The sequence below is a fragment of the Salvelinus alpinus genome, chromosome 19 (assembly GCF_045679555.1).
Source record: "Salvelinus alpinus chromosome 19, SLU_Salpinus.1, whole genome shotgun sequence".
Lineage (NCBI taxonomy): Eukaryota > Metazoa > Chordata > Actinopteri > Salmoniformes > Salmonidae > Salvelinus > Salvelinus alpinus.
Window position 1 is genome coordinate 16,144,848 of NC_092104.1, and position 19,448 is coordinate 16,164,295.

The window sequence follows — 19,448 nt, forward strand, 5'->3', positions numbered from 1 at the left end:
TATGTGTCGGTAGTCATTTAGGCAGGTTACCTTAGTGTTATTGGGCACAGGGACTATGGTGGTCTGCTTGAAACATGTTGGTATTACAGACACAGACAGGGAGAGGTTGAAAATGTCAGTGAAGACAATTGCCAGTTGGTCAGCGCATGCTCGGATTACACGTCCTAGTAATACGTCTGGCCCTGCGGCCTTGTGAATGTTGACCTGTTTAAAGGTCTTACTCACATGGGCTGCCGAGAGCTTGATCACACAGTCTTCCGGAACAGCTGATGCTCTCATGCATGTCTCAGTGTTACTTGCCTCGAAGCGACTAAAGAAATTATTTAGCTCGTCTGGTAGGCTCGTGTCACTGGGTAGCTCTCGGTTGTGCTTCCCTTTGTAGTCTGCCACATCCGACGAGCGTCGGAGCTGGTGTAGTACGATTCCATCTTAGTCCTGTATTGACACTTTGCCTGTTTGATGGTTCGTCTGAGGGCACAGCGGAATTTAGAAGGTTAGAGGGTTAGAGTCCCGCTCCTTGAAAGTGGCGCCTCTACCCTTTAGCTCAGTGCGAATATTGCTTCTAATCCATGGCTTCTTGTTGTGGTATGTACGTTCAGTCACTGTGGGAACGATGTCCTCGATGCACTTATTGATAAAGCCAGTGACTGATGTGGTGTACTCCTCAATGCCATATGAAGAATCCCAGAACATATTCCCGTTTGTGCTAGCAAAACAGTCCTGTAGTTTAGCATCTGCTTCATCTGACCACTTTTTTTTATAGACCGAGTCACTGGTGCTTCCTGCTTGAATTTTAGCTTGTAAACAGGAATCAGGAGGATAGAATTATGGTCAGATTTGCCAAATGGACGGCGATGGAGAGCTTTGTACGTGTCTCTGTGTGTGGAGTAAAGGTGTTCTAGATTTTCTTTCCCTCTGGTTGCACATTTAACATGCTGATAGAAATGAGGTAAAACTGATTTAAGTTTCCTTGCATTAAAGTCCCCGGCCACTAGGATTGCGGCCTCTGGATGAGCTTTTTCCTGTTTGCTTATGGTGGTATACAGCTCATTGAGTGTGGTTTTGGTCCCAGCATCAGTCTGTGGTGGTATGTAGACAGCTACAAAAAATACAGATGAAAACTCTCTAGGTAGATAGTGTGGTCTACAGTTTATCATGAGATACTCTACCTGAGGCTAGCAAAACCTTGAGATTTCCTTAGATATCATGCAGCAGCTGTTGTTTACAAATATGCATAGGACCCTGCCCCACGTCTTACCAGAGGCTGCGGTTCTGTCCTGCCTACAGAGTGTATAACCCGCCAGCTGTATTCTTAATGTCGTCGTTCAGCCACGACTCCAATAAACATAAGATATTACAGTTTTTAAAAGGCACCCTGATCTTTTTACACAAAATCTGTTTCCTTCTCCAGCGAATGCCGGGGATCTGGGCCTGCTCGCGTGTCTGTAGTATCTCCCTCCCGTCCGACTCATTAAAGAAAAACTCTTTGTCTAATCTGAGGTGAGTAATCACAGTTCTGATGTCCAGAAGCTCTTTTCGGTCATAAGAGATGGTAGCAGCAACATTATGTACAAAACAAGTTACGAACAACGTGAAAAATAGTATCGTTGGTTAAGATCCGATAAGATGGCAGCCATCCCCTCCGGCGCCATCTTCACAATGATAACTTGTTTCATATCTGATTATGTTGACAGGTTGTTTCTTTGTGACTAACAACGTTAACGTAATTACACTGTTATGTTTTCAGGCGAACATGCGTCTGATCTTTCTGCAGCGTTGTAAGAATGTTTTGGGGTCAGCAGGCTTCAGTCATTGAGGCTGTTACACCTAGTATGAAACACCACATGTTTTCATATCTTCTCCCTTTTTCTGTTCCGTGTTTTTCTTTACTTGTATTTCTCCCAGACCCATTTGTACGTCTCTGTCTGTTTACCGCCTACAGGCAACACAGCACTGGGTCAAAGTCACAACATTTATTAGTCATCTTTCAATCATTTAGTATTCATACCATGTAAATGTCTGATGGTTTATTTATCCTGTTTCTATATCCAAGCAATTGTCTATTGTATACTGTCAACAACACCTCTATTTTAAGATATGTTACTTGACTTCATTAAATATACTTGAATAAATAAATGAGCAAGATTTGGTAGTATTGTGTTTTCAAAAAAACATGGAAAGTGATTTCACTTTTTCAAAACTGAACCAAATCTTAAAAGGGATATCCTAAATATAGTTTTAGATTTGTAAAGAAAAACAGCACCTGCTATAGCTCTGGGTATATTCCTGTTAGTTCCATCCCAACATCCCAGAATACCCTACAACACACACACTCATGCACACACGCACATACCACACACACACACACACACATACACACACACCACACATACTACACAAACCAAACACACAAAGCACACTAGGGATTTATGCTACAGCTGCAGAACAGTGGGTAGGCTGTTACCTGGAGGGGATGTCATACTATAGTGTTTGAGGGAGAGAGAGGGTAAAAAAGAGAAGGAGGGAGGTGGGCGGACCGGCAGGCTGGCGGGAGGGAGGAGAGAGTGGGAGGGAGGGCTGGAGGAAGGGAGGGAGGGCGGGAGATAGGGAGGGAGGGGAGAGAGGGAGGGCTGAGGGAAGGGAGGGAGGAAGAGAGGGAGGGAGGGAGGGAGGGAGGGAGGGAGGGAGGGAGGGAGGGAGGGAGGGAGGAGAAAGGAGAGGGAGGGAGGGAGGGACGGCGGTAGGGAGGAGAGAGAGGGAGGAAGGGAAACTGTTGACTCTCACACACTCTCTGACTTTCCTAGAAGTTGCTATTTTTATGTTTTCTTTTCCTCCTCCTTTGATCTGGATAATCTCTTGTTGTTTGTGAAATGAGTTTAATGATAGGCGGTGAAGCTGAACCTGACACGCTCGCTGAGTGTGTGTAAAATAGAGAAAGAGTGGGAATGAATGGTGTGTGAGTGGTAAAGCCGTGTGGAGTGTCAGGGTTGTGTAAACAGGTTGGTGTGTGTGTGTGTTTGATGAGCCCACCTACAGTTGGTTAAGGGTTCCCAGGATTAACCCCTGTGTGACTTGACACAGAAGCAGAACTCTAAAAAGCCTCTAAAACAGCGAGGGGTCATGACCTCCGATGACCACTCATGACCCTCTGATGGATCAGCCATTAGAATGAATTTATGATTCAGGGTGAAGGGGCGGAGGGAGTGAAGGAGGGCAGGAAGGAAGGCGTAGGAGAGGAAGAGAACTGATAGAGGGGTACTGGACAGAGATGGGGGGGGGGACTGGTAAGAGATGGAGGGGGGAGGACTGGTAGAGGGGTACTGGTCAAAGATGGAGGGGGGGAGGACTGGTAGAGGGGTACTGGTCAGCAATGGAGGGGGGGGAGGACTGGGAGAGGGGTACTCGTCAGAGATGAAGGGGGTAGGACTGGTAGAGGGATACTGGTCAGAGATGGATGGGGCGAGGACTGGTAGAGGGGTACTGGTCAGCGATGGAGGGGGGGAGGACTGGTAGAGGGGTACTTGTCAGAGATGGAGGGGGGGAGGACTGGTAGAGTGATACTGGTCAGAGATGGAGGGGGGGAGGACTGGTAGAGGGGTACTGGTCAGAGATGGAGACAGGGAGTAATGGTGGGATGAGAAGACTGAAAGGGTCAGGGAAGGAGGGAGGGAGGGAGGGAGGATGAAGGGACTGGTTAAAAGGCTGTGTGTAGAGGTTCTGTGTGATGGTATGCTAACCTAATATTTCATGAGCCAGTGGACTGTGGCTGGTTCCTTTAACAATAGCTGCCTCTGTGATGTCATATCCATGCACCGATGACACAACGTTTCAGTCGGGTTCATGACTCATTGCATAGGTCCTTTAACCCAATTGTAAAGCCATTTCATTTGTAATCATTAGCTAAGTGCCTTGCTTGAGGGCAGGGAGGCAGTAGCTCAACCACGTCTAAATACTGGCTGCCTCTGAATGGGAATGTCCTTTCTACTCATTCTATTTCTATTGCTCGTTCTCACTGAGTAACTCCAGTCGCCACGGAGACACAGTTCTAATGGTTCTGTCTGGGTGAAGAAGGAACAGGAAGTGTGCATCTGGTTAATGAGTCCCCGCTAGCTAAAAGGGACAGACGCTGTATACGACTGCAGTTAAGAGAGAGAGACAGAGTCAGACAGTTGCACTGCTAAACAATGACTCAATCAGTACAGCCTATGAGGAGATGGAACCTCTATCCATGAATAATTATAGACCTTTACATGGGAGAATAGACCACTAAGTATCCTGCTGTGTGAGTGCACCTTCCTAATAAGAGCTTTTTAAGAGCTAGTAAAGATAGAATGACTATATGGGGAATATCTGACTGATTATTTGAGGTCTCACAGTGACATGACTGTTTGCTAGAGAAAGGCCCATGGAGAATGGTTGTTGGTTAGGGCTCCACAACAGCTTTAGACCAGATCAGTGCTGCTTTTGGAATGGAATCCTGGTCTTGATTGCATCAGGTGATTCTGGAATCAAATCAAATCAAATTGTATTAGTCACATACGCCGAATACAACAGGTGTGGTAGACCTTACAGTAAAGTGATTACTTATTAGCCCCTAACCAACAATGCATTTTTTTTTTTAAATGAGTAAGAAAAATAAATAAAAGTAACAAGTAATTAAAGAGCAGCAGTAAAATAACAATAGCAAGATTATACACAGGGTGGTACCGATACAGAGTCGATGAGCCAGGACACCGGTTACTTGAGGTAATATGTACATGTAGGTAGAGTTATTAAAGTGACTATGCATAGATAATAACAGAGTGAAGCAGCAGCGTAGAAGGGGGGGCGGGGGGGGGGATGCAATGCAAATAGTCTGGGTAGCCATTTGATTAGATGTTCAGGAGTCTTATGGCTTGGGGGTAGAAGCTGTTTAGAAGCCTCTTGGACCTAGACTTGGCGCTCCGGTACCGCTTGCCGTGCGGTAGCAGAGAGAACAGTCTGACTAGGGTGGCTGGAGTTTTTAACAATTTTTAGGGCCTTCCTCTGACACTGCCTGGTATAGAGGTCCTGGATAGCAGGAAGCTTGACCCCAGCGATGTACTGGGCCGTACTCACTACCCTCTGTAGTGCCTTGCGGTCGGAGGCCGAGAAGTTTCCATGCCAGGCAGTGATGCAACCAGTCAGGATGCTCTCGATGGTGCAGCTGTAAAACCTTTTGAGGATCTGAGGACCCATGCCAAATCTTTTCAGTCTCCTGAGGGGGAATAGGTTTTGTCGTGCCTTCTTCACGACTGTCTTGGTGTTGGTGATCATGTTAGTTTGTTGGTGATGTGGACACAAAGGAACTTGAATCTCTCAACCTTCTCCACTACAGCCCCGTCGATAAGAATGGGGGCGTGCTCGGTCCCGTTTTTCCTGTAGTCCACTATCATCTCCTTTGTCTTGATCACGTTGAGGGAGAGGTTGTTGTCCTGGAACCACACGGCCAGGTCTCTGACCACCTCCCTATCAAATCAAATCAAATCAAATCAAATCAAGTTTATTTTATATAGCCCTTCGTACATCAGCTAATATCTCGAAGTGCTGTACAGACACCCAGCCTAAAACCCCAAACAGCAAGCAATGCAGGTGTAGAAGCACGGTGGCTAGGAAAAACTCCCTAGAAAGGCCAAAACCTAGGAAGAAACCTAGAGAGGAACCAGGCTATGAGGGGTGGCCAGTCCTCTTCTGGCTGTGCTGGGTGGAGATTATAACAGAACTATGCCAAGATGTTCAAAATGTTCATAAGTGACAAGCATGGTCAAATAATAATCATGAATAATTTTCAGTTGGCTTTTCATAGCCGATCATCAAGAGTTGAAAATAGCAGGTCCGGGACAGGTGGTGGTTCCATAACCGCAGGCAGAACAGCTGAAACTGGAATAGCAGCAAGGACAGGTGGACTGGGGACAGCAAGGAGCCATCACGCCCGGCAGCCCCGACGCACGGTCCCAGGGCTCAGGTCCTCCGAGAGAGAAAGAGAGAGAGAAGGAGAGAATTAGAGAGAGCCAAGATTTTCAAAATGTTCATAAATGACAAGCATGATCAAATAATAATCAGGAATAAGTGTCAGTTGGCTTTTCATAGCCGATCATTAAGAATTGAAAACAGCAGGTCTGGGACAGGTAGGGGTTCCATAACCGCAGGCAGAACAGTTGAAACTGGAATAGCAGCAGGGCCAGGCGGACTGGGGACAGCAAGGAGTCATCATGCCCGGTAGTCCTGACGTATGGTCCTAGGGCTCCGGTCCTCCGAGAGAGAGAAAGAAAGAGAGAAGGAGAGAATTAGAGAGAGCCAAGATTTTCAAAATGTTCATAAATGACAAGCATGGTCAAATAATAATCAGGAATAAAAGTCAGTTGGCTTTTCATAGCCGATCATTAAGAGTTGAACAGGTAGGGGTTCCATAACAGCAGGCAGAACAGTTGAAACTGGAACAGCAGCAAGGCCAGGTGGACTGGGGACAGCAAGGAGTCATCATGCCCGGTTTGCCGTGACATATGGTCCTAGGGCTCAGGTTCTCCGAGAGAGAGAAAGAAAGAGAGAACGAGAGAATTAGAGAGAGCATACTTAAATTCACACAGGACACTGGATAAGATAGGAGAAGTACTCCAGGTATAACCAACTGACCCTAGCCCCCCGACACATAAACTACTGCAGCATAAATACTGGAGGCTGAGACAGGAGGGGTCAGGAGACACTGTGGCCCCATCCGATGATACCCCCGGACAGGGCCAAACAGGAAGGATATAACCCCACCCACTCTGCCAAAGCACAGCCCCCACACCACTAGAGGGATATCTTCAACCACCAACTTACAATCCTGAGACAAGGCCGAGTATAGCCCACAAAGATCTCCACCACAGCACAAACCAAGGGGGGGCGCCAACCCAGACAGGAAGATCACGTCAGTAACTCAACCCACTCAAGTGACGCACCCCTCCTAGGGACGGCATGAAAGAGCACCAGTAAGCCAGTGACTCAGCCCCTGTAATAGGGTTAGGGGCAGAGAATCCCAGTGGAGAGAGGGGAACCGGCCAGGCAGAGACAGCAAGGGCGGTTCGTTGCTCCAGAGCCTTTCCGTTCACCTTCACACTCCTGGGCCAGACTACACTCAATCATATGACCTACTGAAGAGATAAGTCTTCAGTAAAGACTTAAAGGTTGAGACCGAGTCTGCGTCTCTCACATGGGTAGGCAGACTATTCCATAAAAATGGAGATCTATAGGAGAAAGCCCTGCCTCCCGCTGTTTGCTTAGAAATTCTAGGGACAATTAGGAGGCCTGCGTCTTGTGACCGTAGCGTACGTGTAGGTATGTACGGCAGGACCAACTCGGAAAGATAGGTAGGAGCAAGCCCATGTAACGCTTTATAGGTTAACAGTAAAACCTTGAAATCAGCCCTTGCCTTAACAGGAAGCCAGTGTAGGGAGGCTAGCACTGGAGTAATATGATCAAATTTCTTGGTTCTAGTCAGGATTCTAGCAGCCGTATTTAGCACTAACTGAAGTTTATTTAGTGCTTTATCCAGGTAGCCGGAAAGTAGAGCATTGCAGTAGTCTAACCTAGAAGTAACAAATGCATGGATTAATTTTTCTGCATAATTTTTGGACAGAAAATTTCTGATTTTTGCAATGTTACGTAGATGGAAAAAAGCTGTCCTTGAAACAGTCTTGATATGTTCGTCAAAAGAGAGATCAGGGTCAAGAGTAACGCCGAGGTCCTTCACAGTTTTATTTGAGACGACTTTACAACCATCAAGATTAATTGTCAGATTTAACAGAAGATCTCTTTGTTTCTTGGGACCTAGAACAAGCATCTCTGTTTTGTCCGAGTTTAAAAGTAGAAAGTTTGCAGCCATCCACTTCCTTATGTCTGAAACACAGGCTTCTAGCGAGGGCAATTTTGAGGCTTCACCATGTTTCATTGAAATGTACAGCTGTGTGTCATCCGCATAGCAGTGAAAGTTAACATTATGTTTTCGAATAACATCCCCAAGAGGTAAAATATATAGTGAAAACAATAGTGGTCCTAAAACGGAACCTTGAGGAACACCGAAATGTACAGTTGATTTGTCAGAGGACAAACCATTCACAGAGACAAACTGATATCTTTCCGACAGGTAAGATCTAAACCAGGCCAGAACTTGTCCGTGTAGACCAATTTGGGTTTCCAGTCTCTCCAAAAGAATGTGGTGATCGATGGTGTCAAAGGCAGCACTAAGGTCTAGTAGCACGAGGACAGATGCAGAGCCTCGGTCTGACGCCATTAAAAGGTCATTTACCACCTTCACAAGTGCAGTCTCAGTGCTATGATGGGGTCTAAAACCAGACTGAAGCATTTCGTATACATTGTTTGTCTCCAGGAAGGCAGTGAGTTGCTGCGCAACAGCTTTTTCTAAAATTTTTGAGAGGAATGGAAGATTCGATATAGGCCGATGGTTTTTTATATTTTCCGGGTCAAGGTTTGGCTTTTTCAAGAGAGGCTTTATTACTGCCACTTTTAGTGAGTTTGGTACACATCCGGTGGATAGAGAGCCGTTTATTATGTTCAACATATGAGGGCCAAGCACAGGAAGCAGCTCTTTCAGTAGTTTAGTAGGAATAGGATCCAGTATGCAGCTAGAAGGTTTAGAGGCCATGATTATTTTCATCATTGTGTCAAGAGATATAGTACTAAAACACTTGAGTGTCTCCCTTGATCCTAGGTCCTGGCAGAGTTGTGCAGACTCAGGACAATTGAGCTTTGGAGGAATACGCAGATTTAAAGAGGAGTCCATCATTTGCTTTCTAATGATCATGATCTTTTCCTCAAAGAAGTTCGTGAATTTATTACTGCTGAAGTGAAAGCCATCCTCTCTTGGGGAATGCTGCTTTTTAGTTAGCTTTGCAACAGTATCAAAAAGAAATTTTGGATTGTTCTTATTTTCCTCAATTAAGTTGGAAAAGTAGGATGATCGAGCAGCAGTGAGGGCTCTTCGGTACTGCACGGTACTGTCTTTCCAAGCTAGTCGGAAGACTTCCAGTTTGGTGTGGCGCCATTTCCGTTCCAATTTTCTGGAAGCTTGCTTCAAAGCTCGGGTATTTTCTGTGTACCAGGGAGCTAGTTTCTTATGACAAATGTTTTTCGTTTTTAGGGGTGCAACTGCATCTAGGGTATTGCGCAAGGTTAAATTGAGTTCCTCAGTTAGGTGGTTAACTGATTTTTGTCCTCTGACGTCCTTGGGTAGGCAGAAGGAGTCTGGAAGGGCATCAAGGAATTTTTGTGTTGTCTGAGAATTTATAGCACGACTTTTGATGCTCCTTGGTTGGGGTCTGAGCAGATTATTTGTTGCGATTGCAAACGTAATAAAATGGTGGTCCGACAGTCCAGGATTATGAGGAAAAACATTAAGATCTACAACATTTATTCCATGGGACAAAACTAAGTCCAGAGTATGACTGTGGCAGTGAGTAGGTCCAGAGACATGTTGGACAAAACCCACTGAGTCGATGATGGCTCCGAAAGACTTTTGGAGTGGGTCTGTGGACTTCTCCATATGAATATTAAAATCACCAAAAATTAGAATATGATCTGCTATGACTACAAGGTCTGATAGGAATTCAGGGAACTCAGAGAGGAACGCTGTATATGGCCCAGGAGGCCTATAAACAGTGGCTATAAAAAGTGATTGAGTAGGCTGCATAGATTTCATGACTAGAAGCTCAAAAGACGAAAACGTTAAAAAAAAAATTGTAAATTGAAATTTGCTATCGTAAATGTTAGCAACACCTCCGCCTAAGCGGGATGCACGGGGGATATGGTCACTAGTGTAACCAGGAGGTGAGGCCTCATTTAACACAGTAAATTCATCAGGCTTAAGCCATGTTTCAGTCAGGCCAATCACATCAAGATTATGATCAGTGATTAGTTCATTGACTATAACTGCCTTTGAAGTAAGGGGTCTAACATTAAGTAACCCTATTTTGAGATGTGAGGTATCACGATCTCTTTCAATAATGGCAGGAATGGAGGAGGTCTTTATCCTAATGAGATTGCTAAGGCGAACACCGCCATGTTTAGTTTTGCCCAACCTAGGTCGAGGCACAGACACAGTCTCAATGGGGATGGCTGAGCTGACTACACTGACTGTGCTATTGGCAGACTCCACTAAGCTGGCAGGTTGGCTAACAGCCTGCTGCCTGGCCTGCACCCTATTTCATTGTGGAGCTAGTGGAGTTAGAGCCCTATCTATGTTTGTAGATAAGATGAGAGCACCCCTCCAGCTAGGATGGAGTCCGTCACTCCTCAGCAGGTCAGGCTTGGTCCTGTTTGTGGGTGAGTCCCAGAAAGAGGGCCAATTATCTACAAATTCTATCTTTTGGGAGGGGCAGAAAACAGTTTTCAACCAGCGATTGAGTTGTGAGACTCTGCTGTAGAGCTCGTCACTCCCCCTAACTGGGAGAGGGCCAGAGACAATTACTCGATGCCGACACATCTTTCTAGCTGATTTACAGGCTGAAGCTATGTTGCGCTTGGTGACCTCTGACTGTTTCATCCTAACATCGTTGGTGCCGACGTGGATAACAATATCTCTATACTCTCTACACTCGCCAGTTTTAGCTTTAGCCAGCACCATCTTCAGATTAGCCTTAACGTCGGTAGCCCTGCCCCCTGGTAAACAGTGTATGATCGCTGGGTGATTCGATTTAAGTCTAATACTGCGAGTAATGGAGTCGCCAATGACTAGGGTTTTCAATTTGTCAGAGCTAATGGTGGGAGCCTTCGGCGTCTCAGACCCCGTAAATGGAGGAGTAGAGACAAGAGAAGACTCGGCCACAGACTCCGACTCGCTACTCAATGGGGAAAACCGGTTGAAAGTTTCTGTCGGCTGAATGAGCGACACCGGTTGAGCATTCCAACAGCATTTCCCTCCAGAAGCCATGAGAAAATTGTCCGGCTGCGGGGACAGTGCGGGGGGATTTATACTAACGTTACTATCTGTACTTACTGGTGGCACAGACGCTGTTTCACCCTTTCCTACACTGAAATTACCCTTGCCTAACGATTGCGTCTGAAGCTGGGCTTGCAGCACAACTATCCTCGCCGTTAGGCGATCATTCTCCTGTATATTATGAGTACAGCGAATGCAGTTAGAAGACATCATGTTAAAGTTACTACTTAGCTTCGGCTGTTGAAGGTGCTGACGAACCATGTCCAGATAAAGCGTCCGGAGTGAAAAAGTTGAATAAGGGAAAAAAGTTGTGATGGAAAAACTAAAAATATAAACGTAAAGTTGTCAGCTAGCAAAGCAAAGCTAGCAAAGTAAAGTTGGCAACAAAACGCACAGCAAAACGCACAGCAACACGTCTGCAAATTCAAGAGGAAGTGACGCAATCAAAGTTGACACTGATTTCCTATGGGCTGTCTCGTCAGTGTCAGTGATCGGGCCAACCACTGTTGTGTCATCTGCAAACTTAATGATGGTGTTGGAGTCGTGCCTTGAGTCGGAGTCGTACTCCTTGAGTGAACAGGGAGTACAGGAGGGCACACACCCCTGAGGGGCCCCCGTGTTGAGGATCAGCATGGCGGATGTGTTGTTACCTACCCTTATCACCTGGGGGTTGCCCGTCAGGAAGTCGAGGATCCAGTTGCAGAGGGAGGTGTTTAGTCCGAGGGTCCTTAGCTTATTGATGAGCTTTGAGGGCACTATGGTGTTGAACGCTGAGCTATAGTCAATGAATAGCATTCTCACATAGGTGTTCCTTTTGTCCAGGTAGGAAAGGGCAGTGTGGAGTGCAATAGAGATTGCATCATCTGTGGATCTGTTAAGGTGTGATGCAAATTGGAGTGGGTCTAGGGTTTCTGGGATAATGGTGTTGATGTGAGACATGACCAGCCTTTGAAAGCACTTCATGGCTACAGACGTGAGTGCTACAGGTCGGCAGTCATTTAGGCAGGTTACCTTAGTGTTCTTGGGCACAGGGACTATGTTGGTCTGCTTAAAACACGTTGGTATTACAGTTTCAGACAGGGAGAGGTTGAAAATGTCAGTGAAGACACTTAGCAGTTGGTTAGCGCATGCTCGCAGTACACGAGCTGGTAATCCATCTGGCCCTGCGGACTTGTGAATGTTGAGCTGTTTAAAGGTCTTCCTTACATTGGCTGTGGAGAGTGTTCCGGAACAGCTGGTGCTCTCGTGCATGTTTCAGTGTTATTTGCCTCGAAGAGAGCATAGAAGTATTTTAGCTCGTCTGGTAGGCTCGTGTCACCGTGCAGCTCTCGGCTTCCCTTTTTCGTCTGTAATAGTTTGCAAGCCCTGCCACATCCGACAAGCATCAGAGCTGGTGTAGTACAATTCGATCTTAGTCCTGTATTGATGCTTTGCATGTTTGATGGTTCGTCAGAGGGCATAGCTGGTTTTCTTATAGGCTTCCGGGTTAGAGTCCCGCTCCTTGAAAGCGGCAGTTCTAGCCTTTAGCTCAGTGCGAATTTTGCCTGTAATCCATGGCTTCTGGTTGGGATATGTACGTATGGTCACAGTGGGGATGACATCATCGATGCACTTATTGATGAAGCCAATGACTGATGTGGTGTACTCCTCAATGCCATCGGAAGAATCCCCGGAACATTTTCCAGTCTGTGCTAGAAAAACAGTCATGTAGCTTAGCATCTGCTTCATCTGACCACTTTTTTATTGATCGAGTCACTGGTGCTTCCTGCATACATTTTTGCTTGTAAGCAGGAATCAGGAGGATACAATTATGGTCAGATTTGCCAAATAGAGGGCGAGGGAGAGCTTTGTATGTGTCTCTGCATGTTGAGTAATGTTGGTCCAGAGTTTTTTTCCCTCTGGTGGCACATTTAACATGCTGATAGAAATTTGGTAGGACGGATTTAAGTTTCCCTTCATTAAAGGCCCCGGCTACTAGGAGCGCCACCTCTGGGGGAGCGTTTTCCGGTTTGCTTATGGCGGAATACAACTCATTCAGTGCTGTCTTAGTGCCAGCATCAGTCTGTGGTGGTATGTAGACAACTACGAAAAAAACAGATGAAAACTTTGTAGGTAGATAGTGTGGTCTACAGTTTATCATGAGATATTCTACCTCAGGCGAGCAAAACCTTGAGACTTCCTTAGATATAGTGCACCAGCTGTTATTTACAAAAAAACTTAGTCCCCCTCCCCTTGTCTTACCAGACGTCGCTGTTCGATCCTGCCGGTACAGCATACAACCAGCCAGTTTTATGTTGATAATGTCGTCGTTCAGACACGACTCTGAAGCATACGATTTTACAGTTTTGAATGTCCCGTTGGTGGTTTAATCTTCCGCGTAGGTCATCGATTTTATTGCACGTTTGCTAGCAGAATGGATGGAAGTGGAGATTTATTTGATCGCCTACGAATTCTCAGAAGGCAGCCCGCCCTCCGGCCCCTTTTTCTCCGCCTTCTCTTCACGCAAATGACAGTGATCTATGGGTGGGTGGGTGTGGATATATATGGGTGTGCATTGGTGGATGGGTGTTTAGGGGTAAATAGAGAGAAGCATGCCATTAGATAACACTGTTATCCACTGTAGACAGTGTTATGGACAGGGGTCCAGCTTTACTACGGGGGACACAACGCTATTGCACACGCACGCACGCACATGCGCACATGCGCACACGCACACGCACACGCACACACACGCACACACACACACACACACACACACACACACACACACACACACACACACACACACACACACACACACACACACACACACACACACACACACACACACACACACACACACACACACACACACACACACACACAGTGGACAGGTTGTGCTGCTTTATGACTGGAGTGGCAGGGACAGAGCTTGGCCTGCCATCTCTGGTACTGGAGCACATTGACAGGATGTCGTCGTGACTGGGTCAAGAGCCTGTCTGAAGCTGAATTCAACAAGCCTTTTGGGTAGATCGAGAACTGTCTCCTATGGAAGGCTCTTTTAGTCTCATGGCTGAAGCAATTCTATATGTATTTTAATGAATTAATGTTATGATATTGGGAATATTGTGTGTCTTTGTATCGAATCACCATGGTTAACCTCTCAACGGTAGCCTTTATTAGCTTCTGTAACGTCTGCTTCCAACTCACACCCTCAAACACGTAGATCCCCTGAACTTAGCTCACTTTCCAGCCCACTTTCCAGCTCACACTCTCAAACACCTAGATCCTCTGAATGCAGCTCACTCTCTAGATCCCAATCACCTGAATTCTAATCATCTGTTCACACACCTGTATGTCATTATCACACACTATTTAGTTCAGGTCTTGGCACCCCATCACTGTGAAGTATTGTTTGTTTTGTGACACACGTCTTTCAGAGCTCTGTTTTTCTTGTGATTGTCTCCCCCCGTGTATGATAGTTTTTGCCTGCCTCACTAATGACGCCTTTTGCCTATTCCCTGCCTGTACTTTAGCCTATTGGATTTCCTGTTGTCTACCTATTGCCTGATCTCCAATACTATGTTACTAGCCTTTTCCCTGCCTGTACTGTTGCCCTTTTGGACCCCCTGTGTATGACCTTCTGCCTGCCCCTGGACCCAGCTACCTGCCGCCTCCTGTGGTCCTTTGCAATAAACACCTGCTGCGCCCTGCTCTTGAAACCAGCTCTCTGTCTCCCCTTGTGTTCATTACAGCTTCCACAATGGTTTCCCAACTTACGCTACTCTCTGACTGCAAGGGCAAATAAATACCTAAAGATCCTACCAACCATATGATCTTAAAAAGCGTAATACCTAAAACTGTAACATGTGTATCCAGGGTACAGTATATGTAATACCTACAACTGTAACAAGCGTAACCAGCATACAGTATATGTAATACCTACAACTGTAACATGTGTATCCATGGTACAGTATATGTAATACCTACAACTGTAACATGTGTATCCAGGGTACAGTATATGTAATACCTACAACTGTAACATGTGTATCCAGGGTACAGTATATGTAATACCTACAACTGTAACATGTGTATCCATGGTACAGTATATGTAATACCTACAACTGTAACATGTGTATACAGGGTACAGTATATGTAATACCTACAACTGTAACATGTGTATACAGGGTACGGTATATGTAATATCTACAACTGTAACATGTGTATCCATGGTACAGTATATATAATACCTACAACTTTAACAAGCGTATCCAGGGTACAGTATATGTAAGAACAGATTGTTTTGGAGATGTCTGGATGAGATCAGAGCGTGTAATTACCCTGAAGACGTCTTCTCTACGCTACAGGATTAGCCCAAATCCATAAGCATTAACACGGCCACGCTTCACAGCCTTTCTGTGTCAGACATCCTCTCCTCTCTCTGCTCTCCTTGAGAATCACTGTTGTTTTGCTTTTCTCTTATCTAGTGTATCTGTCTGGAGAGATCTGTGGGATCAAATCAAATCCAACTTTATTCGTCACATGCGCCGAATACAAGTGTAGACTTTACCGGTAAAATTCTTACTTACAAGCCCTTATCGAACAGTGCCGTTCAAGAAGAGTTAAGAAAATATTTACAAAATAGACTAAAATAAAAAGTAAGAATAAAATGTAACACAATAAGAAAAACAATATGAGTCTATACACAGGGGGCACCGGTATCGAGTCAGTGTGTAGGGGAACAGGCTAGTTGAGGTAAACTGTACTTGTAGGTGGGGGCGAAGTGACTATGCATAGATAACAAACCTGGAGTAGCAGCAGTGTACAAAAGGGAGGGGGAGCGGTCAATGTAAATTGTCCGGTGCCAGTTTTATTAGATGTTCAGCAGTTTCACTGCTTGGAGGTAGAAGCTGTTGAGGAGCCTTTTGGTCCTAGACTTGGAGCTCCGGTACCACTTGCCGTGCAATAGCAGAGAAAACTGTCTATAACTTTGGTGACTGGAGTCTCTGACAATTTTATGGGCTTTCATCTGACAAGCCCTATTATATAGGTCCTGGATGGCAGGAAGCTTGGCCCAATTGATGTACTGGGCTTTTCGCACTACCTCTGTAGCGCCTTACGGTCAGATGCCGAGCAGTTGCCATACCAGGCGGTGATGCAACCGGTCAGGATGCTCTCGATGGTGCAGCTGTAGAACCTTTTGAGGATCTGGGGACCCATGTAAAGTCTTTTCAGTCTCCTGAAGGGGAAAAGGTTTTGTCGTGCCCTCTTCACGACTGTCTTGGTATGTTTGGACCATGTTAGTTTGGTTGATGATGTGGACACCAAGGAACTTGAAACTCTCGACCCGCTTCATTACAGCCCGGCCCGCCTTTATCCTGTAGTCTACGATCAGCTCCTTTGTCTTGCTCACATTGACGAAGAGATTGTTGTCCTGGCACCATACTGCCAATTCTCTGACCTCCTCCCTATAGGCTGTCTCATCGTTGTCGGTGATCAGGCCTACCACCGTTGTGTCATCAACAAACTTAATGATGGTGTTGGAGCCGTGTTTGGCCACGCAGTCGTGGGTGAACAGGGAATACAGGCGGGACTAAGTACACACCCCTGAGGGGCCCCAGTGTTAAGGATCAGTGTGGCAGACGTGTTGTTGCCTACTCTTACTACCTGGGGGTGGCCCGTCAGGAAGTCCAGGATCCAGTTGCAAAGGGAGGTGTTTAGTCCCAGGGTTCTTAACTTAGTGATGAACTTCGTGGGCATTATGGTGTTGAACACTGAGCTGTAGTCAATGACCAGCATTCTCACATAGGTGTTCCTTTTGTCCAGGTGAGAAAGGGTGGTGTGGAGTGCGATTGAGATTGCGTCATCTGTGGATCTGTTGGGGCGGTATGCGAATTGAAGTGGGTCTAGGGCAGGGGTGTCAAACTCAAATACCCAGTGGGCCAAAATGTAAAACCTGAACAAAGTCGCGGGCCAACATTGAACAAATGAACCTTTTAATATGGACCCAAACAAGTTTTGCTTTAACATTGAATATGGAACAAGCATCGCTTATTGCCATACAATATATAATTTAATAGTGGAGACATGCAAAATCGAATTTCAAATGAAAAAACACATCAATGGCATTCATTTATTAAATAAATAAAATTTAAATAAAAATCGTATGCCTCTTTTCTATTTGCAGCCTTCTGATTTAAATACCAAAATAAACTTTTTCCACTGGCTAATAATTTTACAAATAAAATGAAAGAAAGAAAAAGTGCACAAAGAAAACGTTAATTATTGCACACTGATCTAATCTGATGTGCCCAAGCCAGATACCTGGCATCTCTTCTTGGATGCTAGTTCATCAATGTCTGGGCTCAGGCTCTGAGCTGAAGAAATCCTCAGTATCGAGCGAAGGTGTTCATCAGTCAGACGTCTCCTGCGAGTTGTTTTGGTCATCTTCATCGAGGAGAAAAGTTGCTCGCATAGATAAGTGCTGCCGAACATGGAGAGCATCTGAGCAGCTTGGGTGCGGAGCTGAGGCATTGTGTCAGTGATGAACCGTGGAATCTGTGCGGCGCCCACAGCATCATACTTTGACTTCAGCGTGTCGTTGCACTGGAGTTCAATCAGCTCCATTTGGATGTTGGTTGGTGCATTTTCCACATCAACTGCGAAGGGATTACTAATCAGTTCAAACCTACATTTCTGGACATCGAAGTCGGCAAATCGCCGGCTAAACTCAGCGGCGAGAACACTGAGTTTTTCAGCAAACTGTGCGCATGGGAACACGGCGGTAGAGATCTGCGCTTTTATGGTTTGGCAGCAGGGAAAATGGCAATGGTTTCCTTGCAGCATCTGATTCTCCCACAAGCACAGTTTAGTTTTAAAGGCCCTCACTGCAGCGTACATGTCTGTGATGATGCGCCCTCGCCCCTGAAGCTGCAGGTTCAGCGCATCGAGATGGCTCGAGATGTCACAGAGAAAGTCCAGCTCACACAGAAACTTTTGCTCCCGGAGCTCTGCTGTATCCTTCCCTTTGGTTTCCAGGAATTGACATATTTCCTCACGCAGCTCGAAACATCTGTTCAGTACTTTTCCTCTGCTTAGCCATCTCACCTCTGTGTGATACGGCACGTCTGCGTATTCCGAACCACACTCCTCTAGAATTTTTTTTAACTGGCGGTGATTCAGACCTTTGGCTCTTATAAAGTTAACTACCTGTATTACTGTGGTCATAACATGTTCCATCTTTAGGGCTTTGGCACACAGTGATTCCTGATGTATGATGCAGTGGTAAACAGTTAGCTCACCTGCACAGTTCTCTTCCCGCATCTTCTCCTGAACCATGCCCACCAGTCCACTCTTTTTACCGCACATCGCTGGCGCACCATCTGTCGTTAATCCAACGAGTTTATCCCACGGCAGCTTTATTTCAGTTACACATTTGGAAACCTCCTCAAAGATTTCCTTTCCTGTGGTTGTGCCATGCATTGATTTGAATCCCAATAGCTCCTCCGTAACACACAGATTTGAGTCCACTCCACGGATGAAGACTGACAGCTGAGCAGTATCAGATGCGTCGCAGCTCTCATCCACAGCGAGGGAGAACGCAACGAAATCTTTTCCCTTTTCCATCAGCTGGTCATACAGATTGGTGGCAAGATCACATGTGCGATCAGCTACTGTGTTCCTGCTCAGGCTCACGTTTGAAAATGCTTGCTTTTTCTCTGGGCATACGAGGTCACAAACTTTCATCATGCACTTTTTCACGAACTCTCCCTCATTAAAGGGCCGGGCTGATTTTGCGATCTCTGCTGCCACTATATAACTAGCCTTTACAGCAGCCTCACTTTGTGATGTGGCTCTTTTGAACATATTCTGTTGTGAAACCAAACTTCTTTTCATCTCCTCTACTTTCTGGCTCCTTTGAGTCATGTCCAGGTCCTTGTATTTGTCATGGTGTTTCGTTTCATAGTGTCGTCTAATGTTGTACTCCTTACTTACAGCCACGTTGACTCCACAAACAAGACAAACAGGTTTGTCTTTTACATATGTAAACAGATATTCTGCCTCCCACTTGTCCAGAAAGCTCCTGTTTTCTGCCTTTCTTTTCGCCATTTTTGGGAAGGGATAGCGCGCTGACAGTTGTAGCGTCTATGTTGCTATGACTACTGTCACAGAGGAGAGGGCGTTTCTGGGTCTTGTCCTGATTGGCGCGCGAAAACAACAGCAGAGCATTATGGGATTCGTAGTATTAGCGGTGAATGCGCTGTATAATACCGGCGGGCCAGCTCTAGTAGTAATTTGGTATTGTCTCGCGGGCCAAATATAATTACCCCGCGGGCCAGAGTTTGACACCAATGGTCTAGGGTGTTCGATGGGAAGCTGTTGATGTGAGCCATGACCAGCCTTTCAAAGCACTTCATGGCTCGCTTCCTTGGGCACAGGGACCATGGTGGTCTGCTTGAAACATGGAGGTATTACAGTTTAGGTCAGGGAGAGGTTGAAAATGTCAGTGAAGACA

At 45.9% G+C, this 19,448-nt stretch overlaps 1 protein-coding gene and 1 pseudogene across 1 annotated transcript; one reads left to right on the forward strand and one right to left on the reverse strand.

Moving 5' to 3' along the window:
- Window positions 1–19,448, forward strand: part of LOC139546018 (F-box/LRR-repeat protein 17-like) — a 605,954-nt pseudogene that overhangs the window by 478,124 nt on the left and 108,382 nt on the right.
- LOC139545057 (general transcription factor II-I repeat domain-containing protein 2-like) lies at window positions 17,194–19,257 on the reverse strand. Its single transcript, XM_071352434.1, has one exon. It carries the CDS (start codon window positions 19,040–19,042, stop codon window positions 17,231–17,233), a length of 1,812 nt encoding a protein of 603 aa, XP_071208535.1. The 5' UTR covers window positions 19,043–19,257; the 3' UTR covers window positions 17,194–17,230.

Coding starts and splice junctions, on each gene's coding strand:
- LOC139545057 (XM_071352434.1), bottom strand. CDS start 19,042: ATGGCGAAAAGAAAGGCAGAAAACAGGAGCTTTCTGGACAAGTGGGAG.